General features: G+C 38.8%; 2 protein-coding genes across 7 annotated transcripts in view; one reads left to right on the top strand and one right to left on the bottom strand.

Moving 5' to 3' along the window:
* znf513a (zinc finger protein 513a) overlaps positions 1 to 6,673 on the top strand; it is a 15,466-nt gene extending 8,793 nt beyond the window's left edge. For all 6 annotated transcript variants that reach the window (XM_014019473.1, XM_014019472.1, XM_014019474.1 and 3 more), the window contains 2 exons: positions 977 to 1,753; positions 3,036 to 6,673. In XM_014019473.1, coding sequence (XP_013874927.1) covers positions 977 to 1,753; positions 3,036 to 4,003 — 1,745 coding nt within the window. In that variant the 3' untranslated portion in view covers positions 4,004 to 6,673. The remainder of the gene's footprint in view (positions 1 to 976; positions 1,754 to 3,035) is intronic.
* Positions 6,674 to 8,303: 1,630 nt separating this feature from the next.
* Positions 8,304 to 24,441, bottom strand: part of snx17 (sorting nexin 17) — a 26,379-nt gene continuing 10,241 nt past the window's right edge. The window contains exons 3-15 of the mRNA XM_014019481.1: positions 23,495 to 23,612; positions 22,671 to 22,735; positions 20,404 to 20,514; positions 19,101 to 19,191; positions 18,459 to 18,546; positions 16,291 to 16,360; positions 15,718 to 15,810; positions 15,320 to 15,523; positions 10,905 to 11,033; positions 10,600 to 10,677; positions 10,325 to 10,399; positions 10,184 to 10,225; positions 8,304 to 10,095 (exon numbers count right to left, since the gene is read on the bottom strand). Coding sequence (XP_013874935.1) covers positions 9,976 to 10,095; positions 10,184 to 10,225; positions 10,325 to 10,399; positions 10,600 to 10,677; positions 10,905 to 11,033; positions 15,320 to 15,523; positions 15,718 to 15,810; positions 16,291 to 16,360; positions 18,459 to 18,546; positions 19,101 to 19,191; positions 20,404 to 20,514; positions 22,671 to 22,735; positions 23,495 to 23,612 — 1,284 coding nt within the window. The 3' untranslated portion in view covers positions 8,304 to 9,975. The remainder of the gene's footprint in view (positions 10,096 to 10,183; positions 10,226 to 10,324; positions 10,400 to 10,599; positions 10,678 to 10,904; positions 11,034 to 15,319; positions 15,524 to 15,717; positions 15,811 to 16,290; positions 16,361 to 18,458; positions 18,547 to 19,100; positions 19,192 to 20,403; positions 20,515 to 22,670; positions 22,736 to 23,494; positions 23,613 to 24,441) is intronic.

Here is a 24,441-nt window from a genome sequence, read left to right as displayed (position 1 = left end):
TATATATATAGAGCAATTTCAGGCAAGCTGCCAAAATGTTGTCATTTCTGTTTATTGATGGCTGTTGTACCTCCATCAGTGGAATTACAAAAATGTAAACTTTTTGATGTTAAGTTAAATGTGCAAGATTTCTATTTCAAAACAGCTGATTGGGAAAGTATTAAAGTACCATTTAAACCAAGTGTCAACTTTCCGACGTGTCATATTAAATCTGTGTCTAACCCCTTTCCATCCAATTACAAAGCTGCTTTATTGGTTAGTTTATTCAATTGATTGTGCTTGTTTATTTACATTGTTAATAAGGCTTTATTAAAGCCAACCCTTCTGGTCAGGAATGAGTCTTTATCTAAAGTGGAGGACTTCAAATATATACGAGTCTTGTTTAAGAGTGGAAGAGGAGATAGATTAGTGGGAGTTGTCTTCAGTAATGACAGTGTTGCTCCAGCCTGTCGTGGTGAGAAAAGTTTCCAAACCGTATCTATGGCCATGAAATATGAACCATGACTGTAAGAAAAAGATCCAGGATGCAAGTGGTTGAAACGGGCTTCTATAGGGTGGCTGGGTTCATCTAGAGAAGGCTCAGAGTAAAGCTGCTGCTCCTTCACACCAAAAGGAGTCAGCTAATTGGGTTCAGACGTCTGATTATGTTGTCTTCTGTTCGCCACCCTTTGGAGGTTTTCAGACACGTCCCACTGGGAGGAAACCCTGACTCAGAACTCACGAGAGGGATTATTTATCCTTACATGCCTTGTGTCTGGACAGAGAGATATTAGGGTTTAACTACTAGACGAGTTGCCTCTGCAACCCCACCACAGATGGATGAAATGATAAATATCCACGTTAATGCTGGACATCGTATCATCGCAGTAGTTTTGTTTTAGCTAATAAGTGTATTATCCTTTTTTGCCACTGTTATCTGTCAAAAAATTATTCGCGCCTAATAAATAAAATGTTTCTGTTTGTCTTTCCTTCACAGAAGTAGCTGCTGAAATCGGTTTCTCTGTGTGTCCTCTGGGTGATGAGGAGGGTTCTGCCTACAGCCAGCTCAGTATGGAAAGTAAAACAGACGCCTCGCTCGGCACGGCTGACAACAGGAGAGACAACGAGAGCAGAGCAGCTCGGTCCGAACCGAGTTTTCCTCCTTACCTGTCCTGCAGGGGCTGTGGACAGCTCCGTGATGAACCGCTTGGACCTGGCATAGACCTGGTGGGCCCGTACTGTCTTAGGTGTTGCAAAGCCTCCAGGGAGGCCAAAAGTGCAGACTTCTGTTCCCCCTTCGAGAGCGGTAGTGGACTTCGCTCTGGTTCGCAGAGTCATACAGACTCCCAGTCTGATAGTGAGGGGTTGGACGAGTCGGGTGACAAGGATGAACTGTCTGCTGATGACAAGTTGTCCAAGCAGCCCTCGTGTCACCTCTGTGGCTTCTCCTCGCGTTACGCCAACCACGTGAAGCGCCACATGAAGACCCACAACGGGGAGAAGCCCTTTAACTGCTCCATGTGCACTTACGCTTCCGCCCAGCTGGTGAACCTGCAGAGACACCTGCGCATCCACACGGGGGAGAAGCCCTATAAATGCGACAGATGCGCATTCGCCTGCAGTTCCCTAGGCAATCTCAAGAGGCACCAACGCATGCATGTGCCCTCTGCGTTGTTGGGACAGGAGGCTCTGACACAACCTGCCTGTGCTCAGAACAGCCTGAAGAGGCCCGTGAGCGAGCAAAGACCTGATGAGGAAGTGCCTAGTGCTTCAGGTAAGGTTATTGAAGACTTGTGTAGAAATTAAACTTAAAGGAGACATAAGATGCTTTTAAATCTTTCTTTTTCACATTTAAATTATTCAGTTGGGGGTCTATAAAAATTGGACCTGTGGTCTGAATTTCTCCTCATCATAACTCCACAGCCCCCTTCTTCACCCCTTTTCTGAGCTGCATCTCCGATCAACTCATTTTGAGGCTGTCTCTTTCAGTGTTGGGTGGTATACCGTTTTGTACTGAATACCGGTTTTTATTTTTGCTATGATATGAATCTTTTGAATACCGGACATTCCGGTTTAAAAAGCGGAACGTTTTGTCGCGGCCGCCAGTGAACTGTTGTTTCCCGGGGGACATTTTTCCTTGCTGCACCGCTATGTGCGTTAGCATGCTAATGTTTGGAGCAGCTAGTTGCAGCAGCGGGTGGCGATTCCACTGCTTATATTGACTGACGTTTAAAAAAAACATCCCATTTTCACCGTCGCTGAATGTAGTAAACACCTCTTCAGTGACGTGCACAGTTAGATTTAACGTGTTAAGTTAATATGGAGACGTTATGCTGATGGAGACTTAACGTGGTTATATTGTGAAAAGCCTGCGGGAAGTAGTTCGTAGTGGAGTTRGAATTGACTGGTGTGCAAGGTGAGTCGTGCTGATAAGCTTTAATAAATAACATAAAACAATAAACCCGATCATAATCTTTTCTTAACCCTCCTCCTTCACGACTGGACCAAAATGTGTGACTACTGTCTCCAACCACCAGTCAGAGAAGAACAGACACAGAGGAGGAAAACAGAGACACAGACTGAGGTACAGTAAAAGAAAAAAGTCAATAAGCATGGTTTGTAGGTTTTATCATCAGCTGAGCTGTGATGAAAAGAAAAATACCGTCAAATACCGTGAAACCGGTGAAAATGTTGAAAATACCGTGATATAAAAATTTGATCATATCGCCCAGCTCTAGTCTCTTTAAATCTAAACGAGGCGCTTCAAACCCCACCCCCATCCAGCTTCCAGAGCAGTTCTTTCTACTTTGACAGAGGGTTTATGACTACTTGGACACTTTTATTTATTTATTTATTTTTTTACAAATTGATTAAGTTGTCAAGAACTTATTTGCGAAGTTCCGTCACAGATAAGTGGATTTTGCATAATATGTCTCCTTTTAAAAACCTGTTGATCAGTGTTGGAGCTGTTTTATAATGAATGAATGAATGATTTATTTATTTGGGATAATGTGCAATTAAAACATAATAATCTGTCCCTCTCTGATCTTGTGAAGTTTCCGAGGGTGCAAGGCCGACGCCTAACCTCAGTTTGGGAGCCCAGAACAGTGACTACCTGTCAGTCTTTGACGGCTTAAAGGGAGCATCGCCTCCACCCATACCTGCCTCCAATCCAGCTTCGGGCCACCAGCCTTCCCCCCTGCTGGAGATGACGGGCAGCAGTAGCAGCAGTAGCAGCAGGACTCCAAGAAGCGGCGTGGCAGAAGGTGCCTCTCTCCCACCGTCCCTGTTTCCCTTCACTTGCCGATTGTGTGGCGTCGTCCTGGAAGATGAGGACGGCTCCTCAGCCCAGATCTGTGCCAAGTGCACCCTTGAAATGCTGACTAAAGACTCGTCGTCATCTCCGAACAGCCCCGGCGAGCGCAGCGACAAGGTTTACACCTGCGCCGCCTGCCCGTTCCTCACACACTACCCCAACCACCTGGCCCGCCACATGAAAACTCACAGCGGCGAGAAGCCCTACAAGTGCCCGCAGTGCGACTACGCCTCCGCGCACTTCGACAACCTCAAACGCCACCACCGAGTGCACACGGGGGAGAAGCCCTACAAGTGCCACCTGTGCGACTACGCCTGCGGGAACCTGGCCAACCTGAAGCGGCACCAGCGCGTGCACTCGGGCGCCAAGCCCTTCCAGTGTGCCGTGTGCAGCTACAGCTGCAACCAGAGCATGAACCTGAAGCGGCACATGCTTCGGCACACCGGGGAGAAACCCTACAAATGTCAGGAGTGTGGCTACACCACCGGACACTGGGACAACTACAAAAGACACCAGAAGAAACACGGCGTGGCCACAGACGGCTGGGTCAAAGTGCCGATGATCGGACATGATGCAGAGGAAGACGTGAGGAAACGGATGGGAGGTGGCATTCAGAGTCACAGAAAGGAGGCAGGAGCCGGTATACAGTACATGCCCAGAGATGGGGGTCAGGCAATACATTCAAACTACAAACTTGAGATTGCATAATTATAACAGAAACACTGAGCTACCAGCAACTTTTTAATTTTTTTATTTTTATTTTTTTGTTTATTGTAACTGAGCTGTTGTCTGGTTTTCATTTGTGTCTCTGTGTTCCGTCAGAAATCTTCTGAGGCTGCTAATTGTTTTGTCAGAATTAAGACAATTCTCGTTTGTTTTGTCGCCTTTTCGGGTTAAATACTGCGGAGGTCTTCTCTGTTTTCTGTTGAGGTAAATGGACCTCGCTGAAAGCTTATTGTTTAAAAGGCATCATGCCAGGCTTCCTAAATCACAACACCTGCACATTTCAGTCTAAAATGAGAGATACTAAGTTCTTGTCATGCTAGGGATGTAATGTGTAGTTTATGTTTTTAATACATTTATAAGAAATTGTTTTATACAGGTTTATTAAAGTTACAAGATTTTTATTAGTTTTTTTTTTTTTTTGCCAACAGTCAATTATTTCAATCCATCTTCTACTTGTATTTTACTTTTTTTGATTAAAACTACTGTTTACAGTTTTTGGAAGCTGTGTTTTATGGCGTTGTTTATAAGTAGTGAGTATCCCACCTGCAGTAGACAAGTCAGAATCACTAAGAAACTTTTGTAGAAGTCAGACTAACAGCTCCTGGTTCCTTTTCCAGAGTGGATTTCAGTCATCTCAAACAAATCGAAGCTGTTCCAAACGATGCCTTTTTTATTGATGTTTTTACACTTTTTGCAGCAAAAAAAATATACGGATCTTTTGAACATTTAACAATGGAACATGTTCAGTGTAAATAACCAATGGCATCAATGTAAATCAAAATGTAAGTATTTAAACCTGCAGAAGGTTGTAAAGTTTGAGTTGGTTCAGATGGCTAACACTCTGGTCAGTTCTGTCTTCTGCAGGTAAGATACTGACTCCTGATAACCACTCCACATAATTTTTTTTTAACATTTGGTTATGTTTGAAATATGTGCATATTACCACATTTCTTGAACTACACAGTGCAGCTTTAAGCAAAGTTCTTCATAAGGATCCAAGCTCTGCTAATGCCTTTGCATTAATGTACTGTATGTAATACTAAGTGCTATTTAATAGTACTTTAAAAGTTTTGGACTTGATTATATAAGTAATTTAAACTCTGATGCCCACACTTGAATAACTCAGTTTTTAACCTTTTTTTTTTTCTTAAACTCGATACTTCTGAGTCTTGATTTGTGATTTTAAAATATGGGCAAAAAGGGAAAAAAATATTAGGAGTTCTTTAACTACAAAGACTGCATGCTAAAGCTTAACTGTGTTCAACATGTAAACCGCCAACATTTTCAAACTACTGGAAGACTTTTTTTAAACATTTTATAAAGCAGACTGAGATATGTTTGAGACGGTTTAATGCACCACAACAAAACAACTGGCACATTTTTCAGGTTGAAAATATGACATCCGTGCCTACAGCTTACAACGTTCAGAGTTGACGCGAGCTAAAATAACGTTCAGTTAAACGTGTGACTGTCAGAAATCAGAGAAATGGATCGATGTGTCAATGATTGAAATCTGAGTGCCAACTGATATCACATAGGTGCTGCAGCTCGTTCTCATTTCTTCAGCTGACATGATGGGACTGTTAGATGTGCGGCTAAGTTCAGGACCGCAGACCTGAACGCAGTGTTTTCATCCTGATTTAGTCACTGACCTCCTTCTCTTATTAGTCCTTAATGTTGTTTTTTGTTTTCTTGCAGAAGCGTCGCCACAACTTGTTCTTGTTTATGTGCTCCAGTTCATGTTTTCAGAGTCTGATTGACTGTTTATCTGAGATTTTTTTTGATTTCATCCTGTTTCTCTGTCAAATAGTTAAAACTATGTATCAAACAAGTTAAATATATCTAAAAATGACAAGTATATATTTTGCCAGTCCGTTAAACTATATTTTGTTTTGTCGGCTGTGATTCTAAGGCCGGCTGCAGCACGTCACGGTTTCTTTCTGTAAGGGTTCCTGTTCTTTTGAGTTGTGTACTTATTAAGATGCAGAAATAACCAACAGATACAGTAAATTGTGAATTTATTTCAAGAGAAGTTGAAAAAATGTCTAGGCGGTAAAAATTATCTGATGGTTCCAATAAAAAAGCACAACAGTGACAGGTTTGGCATTTAAAAGTTGAAATATATATATATATTTTGTTCATGACTTGCTTAAAATGTTTGTTTTTCTCACACAAACTTGTACTCTTATTATGTCAGTATTTTTTTAAGTTTTATATCATAAAGATTTTGTCTTTTTTTAACGCTTTTTAAAGGGAGACTGTTGAACCACCTCTGCTTTGATTCCAGCTAACATTTACTGTGAACTTGTTTTTGTTAACTCGAAAAGAGATTCAACTGTTAGTCAGCATGTGAACAAGTAGGTTTTCCATCGCAACGCACTCGTAGAGGTGCGTATCATTGGAGCGTGTGCCGTGTCGTTCAGCTGCCATGATCAGAAAGTTCCAAACTGTGATTTAAAAATCAGCCTTTGTGCAGGACGATTATATGCAAGGGAGACATTTGGCAGGTCTGGGTCACGGTGGAGCATCGATCCCATATCTTTTTTACAGCACGGATGCCCTGCAAGTGGCCGGTTGTGTCTTTATGCAGTGTCTCATAAATGCCTTAAACGAGGAAATAAACACATGGCTTTCATGTCATTTGATGTCAGACATCAGACTTCGTCTTTTCTTGTTTCACTCAATCGTATTTTCACCTGCAGCGAAGCAGACGGTTTCTGTCTGGAATATAAACTTTTAGGAACGTCACAAGGTCCTAATAAGGTGTTTATAACTTCCTGTCAGAGCGGTTTGTGTCATTTAACAAGTCTGGATCTCTACAAACGGGTTTTAATACCTATAAAGGCTGTTATGATTGACATAATATTTATGTTATGATTAGAATGTTCTGTCCATTATCTGATTAAGAGAACTGAGAGGTTCTCTTCCATGGTTAGAATGACCTGTCATGGCCTAAATAGAGTTCAGTTTGTGACAGAGTTCCTGTCCTCTCGTCAGGCCTGTCCGAGGCAGTAACTCTTCTTTCTTCACTCGAGGTGGCCCCTACACCGCACATATTTTTGGCATGTAACCTCTTCCATAGTTTTTGTGCTATTTCAACAATTTATATCCAAAAACGAGCAGCTCATTCAGGACATTCCTGCTACGACTGTGTGCAGTTTAATTCTTTTATATTTACTGTATTCATTTAGATATTTAACCATAAAAATCATCCACAAAGTTGGGGGGCAGTGTTATACACTGGTTATTGATTAGATTTTTTTATGCTTTTAAAGCTCAAAAAATGATCATATTATACTCAAGATTGTATTATACATGAATACGGTAGCTTTTTCAGACTTTTTTTTCATTGAAAATCAGTTTCATTCAGTCCTTTAAAGGTTTTATGCTATTTACAACCTTTCATTTTAATTTCATCTGTTTTTTTCAGCTTGTTTCAACTTCTTTCTGATTCTTTCAGCTTTTTTCTGCTTATTTTAGCTTTTTATGCTTTTTTAAGATTTATGCTTATTTAAGATTCTCTAAAATTTCAGCTTTTTCTGCCTTCTTATTTCACCTCATATCTAGACATTTTTCTGCTTGTTTCAACATATGTGCTAGTTTTTTTCCTGCTATTTTTAGTTTTTCTGCTTTTCAGCTATTTTTGCTGCTAGTTTTAGCCACTTCCAGCTTTTTTTGTTCTTACGTTCATATTGCATTTTCACAGCAAATGAAAAATTTCTAGTTCAATTTCCAGTGATTCACTTGTGCTTTATTCTCTGAGAAACATTACTTTTGAACGACAATAGGTGCCAATCCGAGATTCATGCTTCCACAAGATACGTTGGATTAAAGTATCAGACTAAATTTACAATGTGTGTTTATAATAAATTGTCCTTTAAAAATACAACAGCACCCTAAAAAAAACTTGGTGTGCTACTTAAAGATTTATGGTCCCCCTGTTCACATCTTAAATATTTTCTTGCGGGGCCACTGCCCAAATGTTGGTGCAATTTAGCAATAAAAAAGTGTGTAGCTTGTAACAAACAAACAAAAGTTAATTGTTTTATTTCAACTTGTCCTAGTGGTGGGGTTTACTAACTTCAACTGCTATCCTAAAGTATTTATAAAAGTGAGTCAGGATCTCAACTCAAGGATATAATGTTACATCATCAAAAGGTCATTTTTTTTCTTTTCTTTTTAAACTATACTGTACATTTCTGTGAAACAAACTTAAAAGAAAAAAAAACTCTGAAGCTTGTGGTTCGGCACTAACTAGTACAAACCATGACGTGACACCTGATTGGCTGCTGCATTTTAGTTTATTTTAGCATCCAGACAAACAGAGCAGACATGTACCTTACCAATAAAACCATGAAACAACGATTTGAATGAAGTCAGTACAACGTTCATAAAAAAAAGGTTATTTAGTTTGAAAGTGATGCTGATGGGAAACTTTATTAAAGTGTGAACTGGCACCTACACATTTACGAGCATCCAGGACCTTCCAGCGCTGTAAGAGAGTTTAAAACATGACGTCGGGGTAAACCTTTCGACCGTACAGAAGCGAACGACAGGAAAGAATTGCAGCACTGAGAACGAGACGTTTACATCGAGAACACTGACCAGTGAGGGTAAAGCTGGTGAGGATGGCACTGGTTTCCACTGAGCTCTGAGTAACTCACGCTAAACAGCAACATGGAATGACAGGTTTTCTCAACAAAAATAAAATAAGTGAGATATGTTCATTTTAATCCATTATTATTGTTCAATCCAGCAATTTCAACCACATTGCCTCTTCAAAGCACCGTTTCTCAAAAACCTCTGAGATGATTGGCACGATCAAGAAATGACAATGAAAGCGAAGAACATTATGATCACTTACTCGACAGGAAAAAAAGCTAAATATGTAAACACTTTTCATTTGAACTAAACAGAAAAGTCCCCCTAAACATTACAAATGTTGGTCCATTTACACTTTACATACAGCTTAGATTACATTTGATCTATTTGATTACAAGAAGCTATGATGATAAAAAACATTAGTAAATGTTCAAAATGCTTAAATTCATGTACAGAATAAAAAACTAACAATGTCATAATTTGTGTATTTTGTGCAAAATGCTTTAGTAAACTATAATTTGGCATTTATGAGAACCCTTTAAAAATAAAAAAAACTTGATAAAAAAAAAATCCTAAATGGATTTACAGAACCTCGAGGAAAGAGAGAAAATAAATCTTCACAATGTTTAAAATCACGCTTCCCACCAACATTCTTCTCATCTCGACTTGTAATACTGTGCAAAATGACGGGTTCAGCAAGTGCAAGCAGCTCGACCAGATCAACCTTCCATCAAGTTCTGCAAGGCTGCTTTAAATGTTTTCTGTCAAGCTAAGCTGAATGGCAAGAGACTCCTACTGCCCCCACCACCACCACCCCTCCTCCTCCTGTCAATGAGGCTAAAATTAAGGCATCAAACTACTTCTGAGAGCAGGATGAGTGACACTTCCATCAAAAATATTTGTTAATTTGGCACAAGTTTCAAACATTATAAAAAAAAAACAGCTCTTTTTCCCCCACATTCAGTCAAGCCGAACAGCATCATCTGTAGAGTTACTCTAAGCCATTTAACAGCTGTGGGATAAATTTTAAAGATTTTACGGGGATGGCTGAAATAATCATCACTAGTGGCAGGTCTACCTCAACATTTGGCATCCAGGTTAAAGATGAACACTCAGCCACTCAGAGGAGAATCCAGGGTTTCTTCATATGTCGCTATTTTAGTTGCAAAGTGGTGATTGTAACGAAGAGAAAAAACGTCTAAATGAGTTTTCAGTCTTAAAACAAAAAGAGTAAAATGAGAGTTTAAGGCAGCGATTCATCCAGGAAGAAGCTACAGTCTTGCAGGAATGGACACGCGGGGACCAATCAGCTCGTAATCTTTGTCGTCGTTGACAGGAGGTGGACCGCCCGTTTACAAGTCGTCGTCCCCGATTCCCTCGAAAGCGTAGTTGCCGTGAAAGTCGTCACTGCTGATGTCATTTGCTGAGTTGGAGGCGCTGATCCCTCTGAGAGACACCGAGTTGAGCTTGGTCTAAACAGAATCGACACGTTTTATTACCTGAGAAACGGATTGTATGACTGCAATGAAGGAAAGGTTTTAAAAAAAAAAAAAGACTCACTGAAAGTTTGACAACTTGTTCCCGGTTTGGATCAGGAGAGTCCTGCCACAACAAAACAGTGAAAATGACTCTGCACCTCAGATCTGAACCTGCAGTATGAAAAAATTAAATAAAAGAAATGCCTGCTGTTCCGTTTCTCACCAGTAGAGGGGGAGATTTCACAGCTTGCTGACTGTCAGAACGGTGAATGGAGCCATTGTGTCGCTTTCGCAGCATCTGGAATAAAGACAGAAAACAGCAATAAATACTATTTCTCTTCAGAACATTTATATGAATTATGATGCTAGCAGCTATTCAATAAAAACAATGGGCATATTAAACTAACATGACTTGATTAAAAAATGCATTATCCCATAGGACTAATATAAAATCTCTAAAAATACATTGTGAACAAAAGCTGTTTCTTGAATACAAACCTTCTTTATGCTGCCTCCTGACTTCTTTACCATTAATTCATCCACCATAGACTGAAGGCAGATACTCATCATGATGGCCTGAAATCACAACGTCAATGAAATCCGGCTCACAAAGCCCAAGAAGTGTGGCAGTTTGTGTGGAAGATGTGTCTGTAGGTGTCAACAAGTCCAACTAACAGCTTTGTTTTCAGCTTCAGGACAGTTTGTTTATGCTGAAAACATTAGTAAAATGAAGTGTTCTCACTGGTGAATTATTTTGCCATGTTTGAGAAGCAATATGAAAGTGTGTTATTAGAGGGTCTTACCTGCTGACTGGTGATGGTGACCCACTGCAGACGGTCTTTGCTCATAAGATACTCGAAGGCGAGCTCCAGCTTCACCTCACACTTGGCTGAACTGCAGGGGGTGTTTGTACCGTTGGATATGGGGACTTGCTGCAGGGTTGAAAGATTCAACAAAAATGTATTGTTTATTTTTTTTAAAGTTTGACTTTTAATGCTTTTGGCATCTTCTGTAACAGCATAGTAAACTCATTTACTCATGTAAACAAAACATCCTGCCACCATTTGGCCTCCAAACATTTCTAGGCTTGCAACATCTCCACCCGCAAACTTTAGTCGTGTTTAGGTAACAAAATACAAATAAACCCATTTGGAATGATTTATTTGTGCTAAACGTTTCAGAATTTTTGTCGTCCTCTAAATTGCCTCTTTGTTCCTCATTTGTTAGTGACTCACTGCAGCTGTTTGTGTCTGCAGAACACTGTTTAACAGAGCTCATTACTCTGAGCAGCACAGAGGAAACTGGGAGGAGCACAAAAGTCTGGAAACTCTCTTGGAGCTGTTTCTAAACGTCTGCATAACCAAGGATCAATGGATTGTACAGAGAAAAGCAGCTTCAGGTGTAAACATTGTGAAAATAAAGGGGGGTGTGTGTTGGAGGGTATCAATATTAAAAGAAAGAAAATCGATACGATACTGATTTTAAAAATATCAATATATTAATTTTTATGCACGGCCCAAATCAAAGAGCCACCTACAACAGGTAAGATATTTGTTGTTTATAACATTTTCACGGAAAACAACTTCAAAAGATATACAACATGATTTTTAGGTAAATTTGTTTTCTTGGGTTCAATTAAAGTCAAATATCAGGGTTCCTACAGTTTAAAGCAAGTTAAATTTAAGACTTTTTAATGTCAAGTAAAATTTAATTTAGGACCAATTTTATAATAAACACAAATGACAAAAAAATAAAAAACTGGCAGAAACTCATGAATCAAAGTATTTTTGGTTTAAGTATTCAAATTATGCCAATAGACCAATTGTTTTTATCCATATCTAACTATAACAGAAACATTCTTAGCAGTCAGTTTTAAACTGAATTTAATTTCTGGAAATCTTCTAACGACCCAAAATTACGAGTATTAGGACCCACAGCGGGGTCTTAATGCTGCGTTCACACCGAACGCAATTTCAGCTTCAAAATCGCAGCCAACGCTGAAGTTTGAAGCTTGTGCACTTTGAGGTCAGAAGCAGGACAGCTGCGCTGCACGGCAACAGCCTCCCCGCCCCTCCCTCCTCTGTCGGGCTCTGTTTAATGTCGGACGAGGAAGTGGCTTTGCTTTATTTACAGAGAGYMAGAGCATGTCACGTTCATCAGATAATTAATTCATAATTAATTCACCAGATAATTCAGAGTAGAGGCTCACAGCTCGCTTTCAGGACTATTTTTACAGTCTGATGAGTCGCTGTCACGTATTGCTGCGGATCAGGACACGACTGCAGGCACTCGATTTCAGCTAAAAGCTCCTCTCCATCTGTTTCAGGTTAGTGGACATCATTCAGTAAACTGTCCCGTCGGGAAATATGTCGCTACGTCACACAGTGGAGTCTCTCTGATTGGTTGATGCTGCGCGTCGAGCTGCAAAAGTTCAGATTTTCTAACTTCAGCGATTTGCGCCTCAGCGCGTCGAACGCTCAGATCGTTCAAATCGCACTGCTCTAATCGCGCTTGAGGCGCCGCAGAACTTCCCGACGCTGCTTGAAGCGCGTCCACCATAGACTTTGCATGTAAACCTGATGCTCCTGCCGCTGAAATCGCCTTCGGTGTGAACGTACCATAACACCAAATTGCAGTAGATGAACCCTTTAAGTGTCTGTGACATAATTTTTTTTGTAAGAAAAGTTAATGTATTTTTGGAAAGACAGCATTAACATATTTCAATATGAGTTTCACATTGCTCAGCTGAACTATAGATATATTTACATGTGAAGTAACAGGAAGTGATGTCAAAGGTGACTGCATGTGAATACTGAAAAAAATATTTCTGACCAATTGTTTTAATATTTGAGATGAATTAAAATGTGTTAACATTTTTAAGACTACTGAAAGATTGATTTAAGACATTTTAAAGCTAATTAAGGCCTTATTTTTGAATTGATGAATTCAGAATGATCCTGCCAGTCATGGCTCAGGGTCATCTTGTGCAGCTAAATCTCATTTCCTTTCCTATCAAACAGTTTCTCTTGTTTGCCTTGTGTTTTTGAGCTGCTGCACCACAAACGTCAGGCAGCCAAGTCTCGACGCGAGCTACAAGATTACCATGGATGCAGGAAATACTTTTACAAATGCCTTCAAAATGACTTTCCACAGCCGAGAAACAGATTACAAAGCCTGAGCTCCTAGAAACAAGCTAATCACACATACAAAAAAAAAAAAAAAAAAAACAGCCGTATGCTGGCAAAATCCAAAGCACAAACACTGTTCACGTGTCCTTCCGGGTCTAATTTGAATTTCAGCTACGTGGGGGAGGAAGTGGGGGGGGGCTGCTGTGCTGCACCAAACAAGATGCTCTGAATATTTTGTCGAGCAGGAACGTGTACGTTAAAATGACTTTGACCTCGGAGAGTGAGCTCAGGAATGAATAACCCTGCTGGGCGGTGCCGGGGCTCCGTCTGGAACCAGACAGGCCGAGGTGCATTTTCATTTCTTGTGTTGCCATGTGCCCCGATCTCTGTGCAAATTAACTTCTAAAGCAGTGGTTCCCAAACCTTTTGTCTTCTGACCCACAAACTATCAAGGGCAAAAACTTGTGACCCCAAATATTACTGGTCTGAGTACATGAACTTCGTTAATAACCCTAAAAACACAGGCTTTTTGACAATCTAACCAGCTTATACACAAATATAAACACTTATTTTCACTTATTTTGTGTTTTTGTATTAATTATAGGGAAAATATTACATCAGCAATTATTTTATTACACTTTAAATTGATTTCTGGAGATTATCCAAGGTGCTTCATGACCCATAATTGGGTCCCAAGCCCAACTTTGGGAACCAAAGTGCAGTGGTTCCCAAACTTTTCAGCTTTTGACCCACAAAATAGTACAAAACAGTAACAGAGACCTGTGCTCCCAACTGTTTTTGGATGATAAACATTTGTATCAGGTCAACAAAACATGGGCATAGTAACAATATTTTTATATACATTTATCCATTTTAAATATACTAACCTCACTCCTTTGTAACAACTAAGGCAAAAATGTCATTAATTCAGAAAATCTTTTCAGGACCCCACCTTGATGTTTCGGGACCCCACTTTGGGAAACACTGTTCTAGAGAATCATGAAAGCCTCTGAGACAAACATAACACCCGAGCTGCTCAAAAATTCTGGCAATACAAGCCAAGACCACCCGTTTAAATAAAGTCTTCTTAAATCTGTGAAAGGACAGTGGGTTTTCTCAGCTTTCAGATGGATGATTTAACACTTTTACTTAGAAAATATATGAATTTAATGAAGATCAACATCTCCTTATCTAAAGAGCAACTACGCAGCTGAACAACGTGACGACTAACCGATCTGTTGCTATCATTTGCTGAGCTAACAGACTCCGATAGGATTGTAGACAGATCAATTGATCGAACAGGTCATGTATCTTAGTTATAAGCTTCATGTGATCAACACATGTCTGCGCTGCAAAAACATCACTACCTCCTCTTTTTAATAAAAGCATGTTGATGCACTGGTAGCTTTCAATGGTTTTACTGAAGCCACTATTTAGCTCTAAAATCCAGATGTTAGCAATTGGAACATCTGAGTTTTGCATCTCTGAGCTTTCTGAGAGCTTCATTTAAACAGGTGGGGGAAAAAGGTTGTATGGACCAATGCCCGAAAAATAACACAACAAATGATAAATAAAAATTTTATCAAATAATGTCTATGTTAGAATTCGTTGGCTTTAAAAAAAGGTTTATTTCATAAACTAAAACACCGCCTCATCAGTAAAATGCAGTGGTGTTTGTTTGAAAATGTGCTTTTAGAAAACATCACATGGGAGGAACCCGTGGACGGCACCACATCTGTCTGTCAGATCAAATATTCTGCAGTGATAAAAACAGGTTGTCAGTTTAATGACCCTGTGTTTAAATGTCTGTAAGAAGCTGAGGGAAACTGCAGAGATGCATGTGTGAAAATAAAAAAAAAAATCTTTACAGTCATTTAATCAAACAGCAGCACTTCCATCAAAAGACAAACACTGACGAAATGCAACGCAGAACATTTAACAGTTAACATTAAATTATATTTGTGGGGGAAAGGCTGTTTTAGGAGCACAAGTTCATGTCTGGTAATTATTTGCTTTAGAATTTAAGCTGACTTCACTCCCCTACACACACACACACACACACACACACACACACACACACACACACTTACAGAAGACGTGACTCGCCAGCATCTCATGCGTGTGACCTTGAAGCTTCCCTCCTTCATCTGCTCATTGGGCAGCTTGACGTGGAAATTGAGCTCATTGTTTCCAGCGCTGACAATGACTTGGCAGTCCTTCTCAGGGAAGTCGGTGATGCACGGATCAAACTTTATATAACCGTAATACTTCAGAGTCTGACACAGGTGGATAAACTGCGTAGAGAAAAAAAAACATGCATATATTTCAGATGCTAAAACCTTGCATCTTATATTGTTATGATTAAACATTGATATTGTAAATTGCACAACAGTAGTGATAACCCTCTCCACAGATTGATCCCTGGACTTATCTGCAGTCATGCGACACGCTGCAAAAGGCAGAAAATTCTAGAAGCGAGGCTACTTACTTCCTTCTTGGAGCCTTTCTCCTGCAGAGATTTAAGCTGCCTGTGCTGCTCTTTGTTGACGAGTATCCAGCCTCGCTCAATGTCTGACACCGTCTAGTGGAGCAAAACAAAGAGGACGTTGGAGTCATATTTCTGCACAAAGCATAAATCATTCTTACACTGGTGGGTGCAGTCACACAAAAAGGACTCCATGTCGACAGTACCAGTCAGGTAATTACAGTGAGTTATGCACAAACTCCTGCAAACATCCTTTAGCAGCAGAGATGATGCATGGGAATTAAAAAAAAAAAAAATCAAACTATGAATCAGCCTCAGAGACATTATATAAACCCTCAGCATGAATGTTAAAGCAAAGAGGAATCTTGTATTAATGAGATCAAAGAGTAAAAATGTAAAAAATCAAAACGAGGTCACATCACAACCAGAGATCTGAGATGTAAGAGATGAAATAAACTTTTCACAGCCCAAGGACATTTTTTTATTCTGACACAACAGATGCAAGTTTTTTTTATTTTAAAAAGGTATCTGAGGCAACAATTATAGCTGGTTCACCTGATCCATAAACCGACCTACCTGTCCGTACAGTAAATTCAAGCCAACTCTGTTCTCCATTACATCACTGTCGTACGCCATGTCCCAGTAGCTGAGAGGAAACAACAAAAAAGCATAGACTTAAAATGTGAAATCTATTTGATGTGAAGAATCATAAAAACAAAGATTCGAGACAATAAAAACTATAACGACAATATTGCAAAAGTATTTTATTTACATTAGAGCAACTACAAAAACTGCATTAACTTAGAGCGTTTCACTCTTCTTCATTATCTCGAACCACCTGTATCTCCACATTAAGAGATGGTTTGATCTACTTGAACACTGGTTCAACACACAGGAGTGGTCACTGCACAATCCGTGTACTCTTTAGTCATTTGTTTTCGTCTTAAAAATGGGCAATGAAAAACAAAAAACAGTTGTAATTTCATTTTATACTCCAAAAACAAAAAAAAAAAATTATCCATCTTTTTATTTTTGTCAAGGCAACCCAATGCTGTCCAATGGAACCTGCTGCGGGTTCCAGTTCCTCACCATGGACCATTTAAGGTGGAGCTAGATAAATATTAGGGGTGCACATGTACCCGTATCGAACGGTTCAATACACACTTGTATCGAATAATACAGATTTTTAAAAATTATTTTATGAACATGTCTTCTGAAGATGCTCTGTGTTGAAGGATCAGAGGATCTGTGTTCGACTACTCCACCTAGGCTGTATTTTCGAGCACAGATCCACTGAGAAACTTGCTGCTTCAGCAACATTTCATTTAAAAGCGGTACTTTTGAGGTTTAACAAATGTTCATAAATAATTTCAATAAATTACAAGTTAAAAAGGGCATGGACATCTCTGTTATTTGTATCAAAAAAATATAGAACCGTGAGATTAAAGTATCAAACCAAACCAAATCGTGAATTTTCTGTATCATTGCACCCTTAATAAATATGTTGGTCGTTTTTTTTTTTTTTTTTTGAGAAATTGGCTAGACTAGCTATTTTAATAAAAAATAAGGTTAAAGAAATGCAAAATTAGTTAGCGAGTGTTTGTTTGTTGAACCCCTTCTTAATGAAAATTTATTTAACTAGTTCCACTTAAGATATTTTTTTGTTTTCTTGGGTTATAAAAGTATGAGTATAAAATGAAAATAATGTAACCATCTGTTTTTCAATATTTGTTTTTAAAATGAAAGTCAAATGAACAAAAAGTACAGGGCCGCTGCACTATTAAACTAACACCTGAATCTGAAACTGGAGCTGTGACATCATGCCCCAAAAAATATGGTCTGTTTGCAGCTTGAACGATGGGAATGATGAGAAAAACTAAAGATAAAAAAAGCAAACGTATGTATTAAATTAAACCATTTCCAGAAAATCCAGATCTTGAAACATAAATGAACAGAGAATAAGATGAAACCTGTGTAATCATTTCTCTGGAAGCAATTTGGTTTAATAACTGTTGCCAGGTTTATTATTGACAGAGAAAAGAGAACTATGTAGCACTTAGAGATTTTTTGTAAATAAATAAATAAATGCATCTTTTCTCACACTTTAAATTTACCACTATGTGGTCAACAAATAGAGAAGCAGTTTAAGAAAATGTGAACCATGACATCAGCAATTTAAAACAGAGAAGAAGAAAGAGAATAATTTAAAAAAAGAACAAGATAGAAGAAAGTCAATCAGACAGAGCCTGCTGACACTTAATGGATAACATTCCAATAGATTTTAAAAACATTATTTGAAAAATTCTTGTAGTTTTCCCCTCCCTCCATTTCAACATTCACTTTTGATTTCCTCTGGCCTCATAGTTCCCTGTAAGCCCACACTGGGGGTCTGTTTTTCCACCTTCTCAACTTGTTAGTTCTGCGCTCATTCTTCCCTCCGCTCCACCACGAAACTAGGTCAGGAGGACTGAGACGTCTCAAAAACAAAGTAAACATCCTGTGTACCTCCAGAGTCCGCAGGAGGCAGAGTGGTGAAAGAGACGTGGAGAGGAATGAAACGGTTAAGTTGACCAAGGGAGCGGTCAGACTTCAGGCTGAATGGAAAATCAGTTTGTCCCATTGATTTGTAATGTGCTACTAATGGTTTTCTAAGTTTGTGACATCCACCAAACGTCCTCTCTTCCTCTGAAAACAAACAGACTAAAAGCTGCAAGGATTAAATAAACAGAGTGACTGATGAGTACCTTTTTCGTAAGACTATGTGAAAGTCCGAGCTCTGCAGGCTGCTTATGGACACGTAAGGCAACTCAAACTCCTGCAGCTTCCGGACAACTGAGATAAAACAAAACAAAAACAAAAAAACTGTGAGAAACAAATGCAGCTTAAATCTCAAGGCCAAGTCAGAAAAAATCACTGATGGTGAGATAGTGTCCAGTCAGTCCCCAGCTGGGTGAAACTTCAACACTAAAAGAATGTGAAGTTATTTCCTTGAGGAGCGTGAAAATCCCAGATTGTTTTAGATTTAATCTGTAAAGGTTTATAAAAAAAAGGAGATTTAATTCGCTATAGGCAGCTAGTAGAGCTAGAGTGAAAAATATAAAAAACTATTTGATGTTTGAGTCTGCCTGTTCTCCATCTGAACACTGGTCCTTGGGCTGATAAAAGAATGTAAACATTTTTCATCCTCCAGTCCTTTTGTTGAAACTCTACATTCCACGTTTGGTTTTGCTACCATCTGATGGGCTACACATTTAACTATTAAAACAAAAAAAAGTCCATTTATTTCAGTTTTTTATTATTACCTTATTAAAATATTCCACAATAAATGTTAATAATAAAGCTGCAAAACAAAATTGTTTTTATTTCCTGTAGGACTTTAAACTTACATGTTAAACTTCCATCCACACCTTCACGCACCAAGAAGAGACTGAAATAACCCACGAGGTCATCTGGGAGGTCAAGTTTTGTCGCAACAGCCTGGAAAAAAAAAATTAAAAGGTAAAATTTCAATTCACACTATTTTAGACAACAAGCTGTAGAACAGTTAGTTAAACAAGGTTCTTACAGTTTAAAGCAAGTTAAATTTAAGACTTTAAGTGAAATTTAATTTAAGACCAATTTCATAATAAACACAAATGACAAAAATTAAAACTGGCAGAAACTAATGAATCAAAGTATTTTTGGTTGAAATCTTCAAATGCTAATAAATCAGTTGTTTTTATCCATATCTAACTATGGTAGAAACATTCTTAGCAGTCAGTTTTAAACTTAATTTAATTTCAGGAAATCCTCTAACAACACAAAATTATGAGTTTTAGGACCCACAGTGGGGTCTTAACCTTAATTTTCTGTAGATGAAACCTTAAAGTGTCTGTGACATTAAATGTTTGTAAAGTGAATGCATTGTTGAAAAGACAACATTATTAGCATATTAAGACATTTCATGTTGCTCAGATGAACAGTTGTTGAGATATTTGCATGTGAAATAACAGGAAGTGATGTCAAAGAGGAATGTCTGCATGTGAATATTAGAAAATAAAAAGAAATGTTACCAATTATTTTAATATATGAGATGAATTACAGTCATCCTATTTACAATGTTTTAACATTTTTAAGACTTCTGAAAGGTTGATTTAAGACATTTTAAGGCTAATTAAGGCCTTATTTTTACATTGATGAATTCAATGCCTTTTAAGACATTTTAAGGATCTGCAGGAACCCTGTTAAATACTGATATTATTAAAATAATTTGTCATTGCTTTCGAAGTTTTCTGCTTTTATTTCTTTCATACCAGTTTTTCTTATTTTATTATTATTTTTTGTGCACTAAAATATTATGAGACTTCATATTGTCCTTTAGGCTAGAAAAATATGTGGACAAAAGGACTTCATTTGATCTGTGTGGCTCACAGGGGAGTCGACAGTAATACTGATTGTCTGAAGAAAGTCCCAGGTAACCGTCAGAGGTAAAACGCAGAGAACAGACCTCAGTTTGAACACAAATACAGCTGAGGTAGATGTCTAAACGTGAGAAGACTCCTAATAGCCTCAGATGAAGTAAATTATCAAGATATCAGGTCAAACAATAGGCTAGAAGCTGTTTTTATTGTGCTTTTACATTAATTTTGCTCTAAATATTTTTCAAATGTAAAGCTGGAGGTCTGAACGTTGTGAATTTTTTGCGCTTACATCAAGAACATCCTCGGTTTGATCCGAGGTCAGAATGTTGACGGTAACCTTCTGACCGCTGGACAGCCAGACGTCTAAAGTGACCTCTTCTGTGGGAATCTGCTGGGTCTCCTGTGGGAGCAACACAAAACAAAAAAACACACTTTAGTTCAGCTTCACGGGGAAGCTGTGCAAAACCTACAAGTTCTGATGGAAAAGAAAATGTATTACATCCAAATTTATAAAAAATTAAAGCAGAATGCTACGCTTTGATGGTTCTGATTAGGTTCAGACAAGTGGACAAGTTTAGAAAAAAATGATACTGAAACAGAGACATCCAGTTTTTCTCGTCCCCCGTTAATCATCTCTCACCTAGTCTGTTCACTCAGAGGGGGTTCTGTAAGAACAGCCCCTTTTTCTAAGGTGCAGATGAAACGCCTTCAGTGGGTGGTAACTCTGCACCTGAAGCCCTCACAGTATGACTGGAGATGTGTTTGAGCACCGACTCTAACGTGATAACGTGAGAGGAGAGGAGGGTGGGTGAATGCTGGCAGCAGACGATTAAAATCTTTTGTGAAGGTGATCCAACAAACGCTGACGAATCAAAAATGTAGCCTTAAAACTATTTATTTGACACGAGTTTGAACCCTTGCTGTATAATTCTATTGGAACTTTTTAAAACAAATTTTTAATACAGCTGAACGATGTGTCGTTTGAGCATCACCTTTGCAATGTAGTTGTCCTGCGATGTACGAGCCAAATTAAATCATCTAACAACTAAACCATAAGTCATTGCACTAAACGGTCACAGATTTTATTTTGAAGGGTTGCTTCGGCCAGCAGCTTCGTGTCGAAGGAACTGAAACTTTCATTTTATTGTGAAACCACTGAGACTATTATGGCAAGGTTTCTTTCAGGGAAGTGTTGATGGCAAATTCTCAAGCTGCGGAAGAAGACGACGAGGATCTTGACGAGAACGACGAGCATATTGGCAGAGAACTGGGGGAAAAGAGGTAAAATACGGTTAGCATGAATGCTAATATTAAAGCGTGATGGAAACAGAAACTAAAATAGACACAGAGGCAACGGGTTAGGAAGTAAAATGCAATTCATGTTTGCACATGATAGAAGGAAACATGTACTCTGGTCCCAGCATAATAAAAGCAAGCAATAAAAGATAAGAATAACTCTCAAATACAGACAAAAAACTTGTAACATGCACAAAAAAAAGAGGTAAGATCAGCACAGGTTCATTGTCAACAAGATGGCAGCACAACTTAAAATGTTATTCGTGTCATCTGCTGAAAATTTCCGCACTTTTTAATATCGCAATATATATACATACAGAAAAAAATTGCAACGTCAGCTTTTTCCAATATTGCCCATTCTATTGGTATAAAACGTGATCTAAAGCAGTGGTACCCAAACTTTTTGTCTTCTGACCCACAAACTATCCAGGGCAAAAACTTGTGACCCCAAATATTACTGGCCTGAGTACATGAACTTTGTTAATCACCCTAAAAACACAGGCTTTTTGACAATCTAACCAGCTTATACACAAATATAAATACTTATTTTTACTTGTTTTGTGTTTTTGTAATAATTATAGGGAAAATATTACATCAGCAATTATTTTATTGCCCTTTAAATTGATTTCTGGAGATTATCTAAGGTGCTTCATGACCCATAATTGGGTCCCAAGTCCAACTTTGGGAACCAAAGTTCAGTGGTTCCCAAACTTTTCAGCTTTTGACCCACAAAATAACAGCAGCAAAGACCTGTGCCCCCAACTATTTTTGGATGATAAACATTTGTATCAGGTCAACAAAACATGGGCATAGTAACAATATTTTTTATACTACATTTATCCATTTTAAATATACTAACCTCACTCCTTTGTACCAACTAAGGCAAAAATGTAATTAATTCAGAAAATCTTTTCAGGACCCCACCTTGATGTTTCGGGACCCCACTCTGGGTCCTGACCCCAACTTTGGGAAACACTGATCTAAAGCACTGATTAGACTCTATAGAATGATTTATCCAGATCAGATTTGTGATGATTTAAATGAGTGCTGTAAGGGTGAGTGGATGGGTAAATGAGGGCACAGATTGGGCTGTAAAGTGATTTGAGTAGCCTAGTTGGTGACAAAGGTACCATACAAGTTCAGTCCATTTACTCTACCTCAACGCAAAAAAAAAAAATCTGTCCAGCATTAGACACTGCAGGCCATGTTGATGCAACAAAATACAGAGTGGTTAAGGCAGGTATAAAAACAAGAACTAACCTGCTGTGCTTTTCTTAAGAAGCTGTTGAACATCTCACTGCTTCCAAGCAAAGGATGCTGACGGACTGTAAGAACAAGGAGAGGCCCGGTGAGAGAAAGTCAACTTCAACAACTTCAATAACCAGTTTGATCCCACTGTAGTTCCATTTATGGTCAATAAAAAGAAAACGGCTCATTTTAGTTTGGGATTCCCATTTAAATGCCATAGAGACTTTTTAAACAATACTGTGATATCTGTGAGTGTCATTAGTTTCACTGTTTGACCAAATGTTAAAGTTCTGCACCATCTGGGTCAAAGGAGGTTCTGTTTGTAGCAACTGATTTTCCATAACCGTGCACAAAGCCATGATGTAACCAAGTGAACTTGTGGCCAAGAACACCCATGTGTGCGTCTGCTTCCAGACTATGAGCAAATACACACTCGCACAACTCTTCCTTGTTCTGCCAAAACTGCCCAGTGCCTGAGAGGAATAAAACAAACACTTTACACTGCTGCCAGCTCCAGTGCTCCATCTGTAAACGCAGTAAATTCACCCTTAGCCTGTTTAAAGAGTCTGAAGAATGTGCTCTAAACCTGATAAACTCTAATGGTTTTTGAAGATAATCCTTTTTAACAAAAAAAAGCCATATAATTTGTTCATTAAAATAAAAATAACTGTAATCATCATGACATGTTGAGTTTAATCTAATGGAAAGTTGTTTTTATAAAGAAGAAAAACCAGAGAGTTTAAATCAAATCACAAGAATATTAAAACATTTTCTTAAAAGTTTCTGGACTCTAGTTTCTCAGTTTCAGTCTGAAATAGCTCGACTGAATAGCTTACCGGCCTGCATGTATTTCTCAAGCTGTTCTCGTCTCTGTTCGACCTCGGCAGGCGTCAGGGTGAAGATCTTCTTTGGGGGGAAGGAGGGCACCACATTGCTGCCATATTCTTTCTTTATCTGTTGGTACAAAGCACAGGTTGAGAACAAAGGGTTTGAACATTGACAATTTCTACAACACTTTGCCTGCACTGTTAAAAACAAACAGGATGTTGGCTAAATTGTGTTTTTGACAAAGTCATTCGAATCTTATCAAAGTAATTTAACTTGTTGATTTAGGCACACAGCCTTTGTTATGCTAAAAGATGGAGGGATTTCTTTTGGAAAGACCTGTTTCTAATGTTTTCATTTTCCTGCATATTAGCCAGTCCAAGTTTACTCTTCCAGTTTCTTGACTCGTGAATTTTCTAGCATCTAGCTTAAGCATGGGCCAAATACCGGTTTCAAGGTATACCGTGTTATGAAAAAGTCACAGTTTCAAAACCAATAAAATTTTCTGTCATACCGTGCCTACGGTATAAGCATTTTTTGTTTATTTTTCCTCTGGTCTGTGCCGCTGCAGACTTTCCCCTGCAACCCCTCTCCAGCAGGCAGCCTGTCGGCACTCGCAGCTCTGCGGGGGTTGTGTGATGGTGGCTGAAGAACAGAGTTCCCCAAACTTTTTCCCTGTCTAAAATAATAAATCCAGCTTTATGATAGGGGTGTAAGAAAATATCGATACACTGAAATATCGCAATATTTCATTTCCCGATACTGTATCGATATTCTAAAGCCCTGTATCAATTTTTATTAAGGTTTAAAATGTCAACTTTCCTGCCAGCCGTTCATTTTTATGTTGTAGTTCAGCCTCTGACCACTAGTTGGCAGCAGTGATCCAGCCGGCTCCTCTACCTAGTATACCTATACCTAGTGTGTGTGTGTGTGTGTGTGTGTGTGTGTGTGTGTGTGT

The sequence above is a fragment of the Austrofundulus limnaeus genome, unplaced genomic scaffold, assembly GCF_001266775.1.
Source record: "Austrofundulus limnaeus strain Quisiro unplaced genomic scaffold, Austrofundulus_limnaeus-1.0 Scaffold222, whole genome shotgun sequence".
NCBI classification, from domain to species: Eukaryota; Metazoa; Chordata; class Actinopteri; order Cyprinodontiformes; family Rivulidae; genus Austrofundulus; species Austrofundulus limnaeus.
Note: the sequence above shows the minus strand (reverse complement) of the source record. Positions and strands in the feature narration are given on the sequence as shown.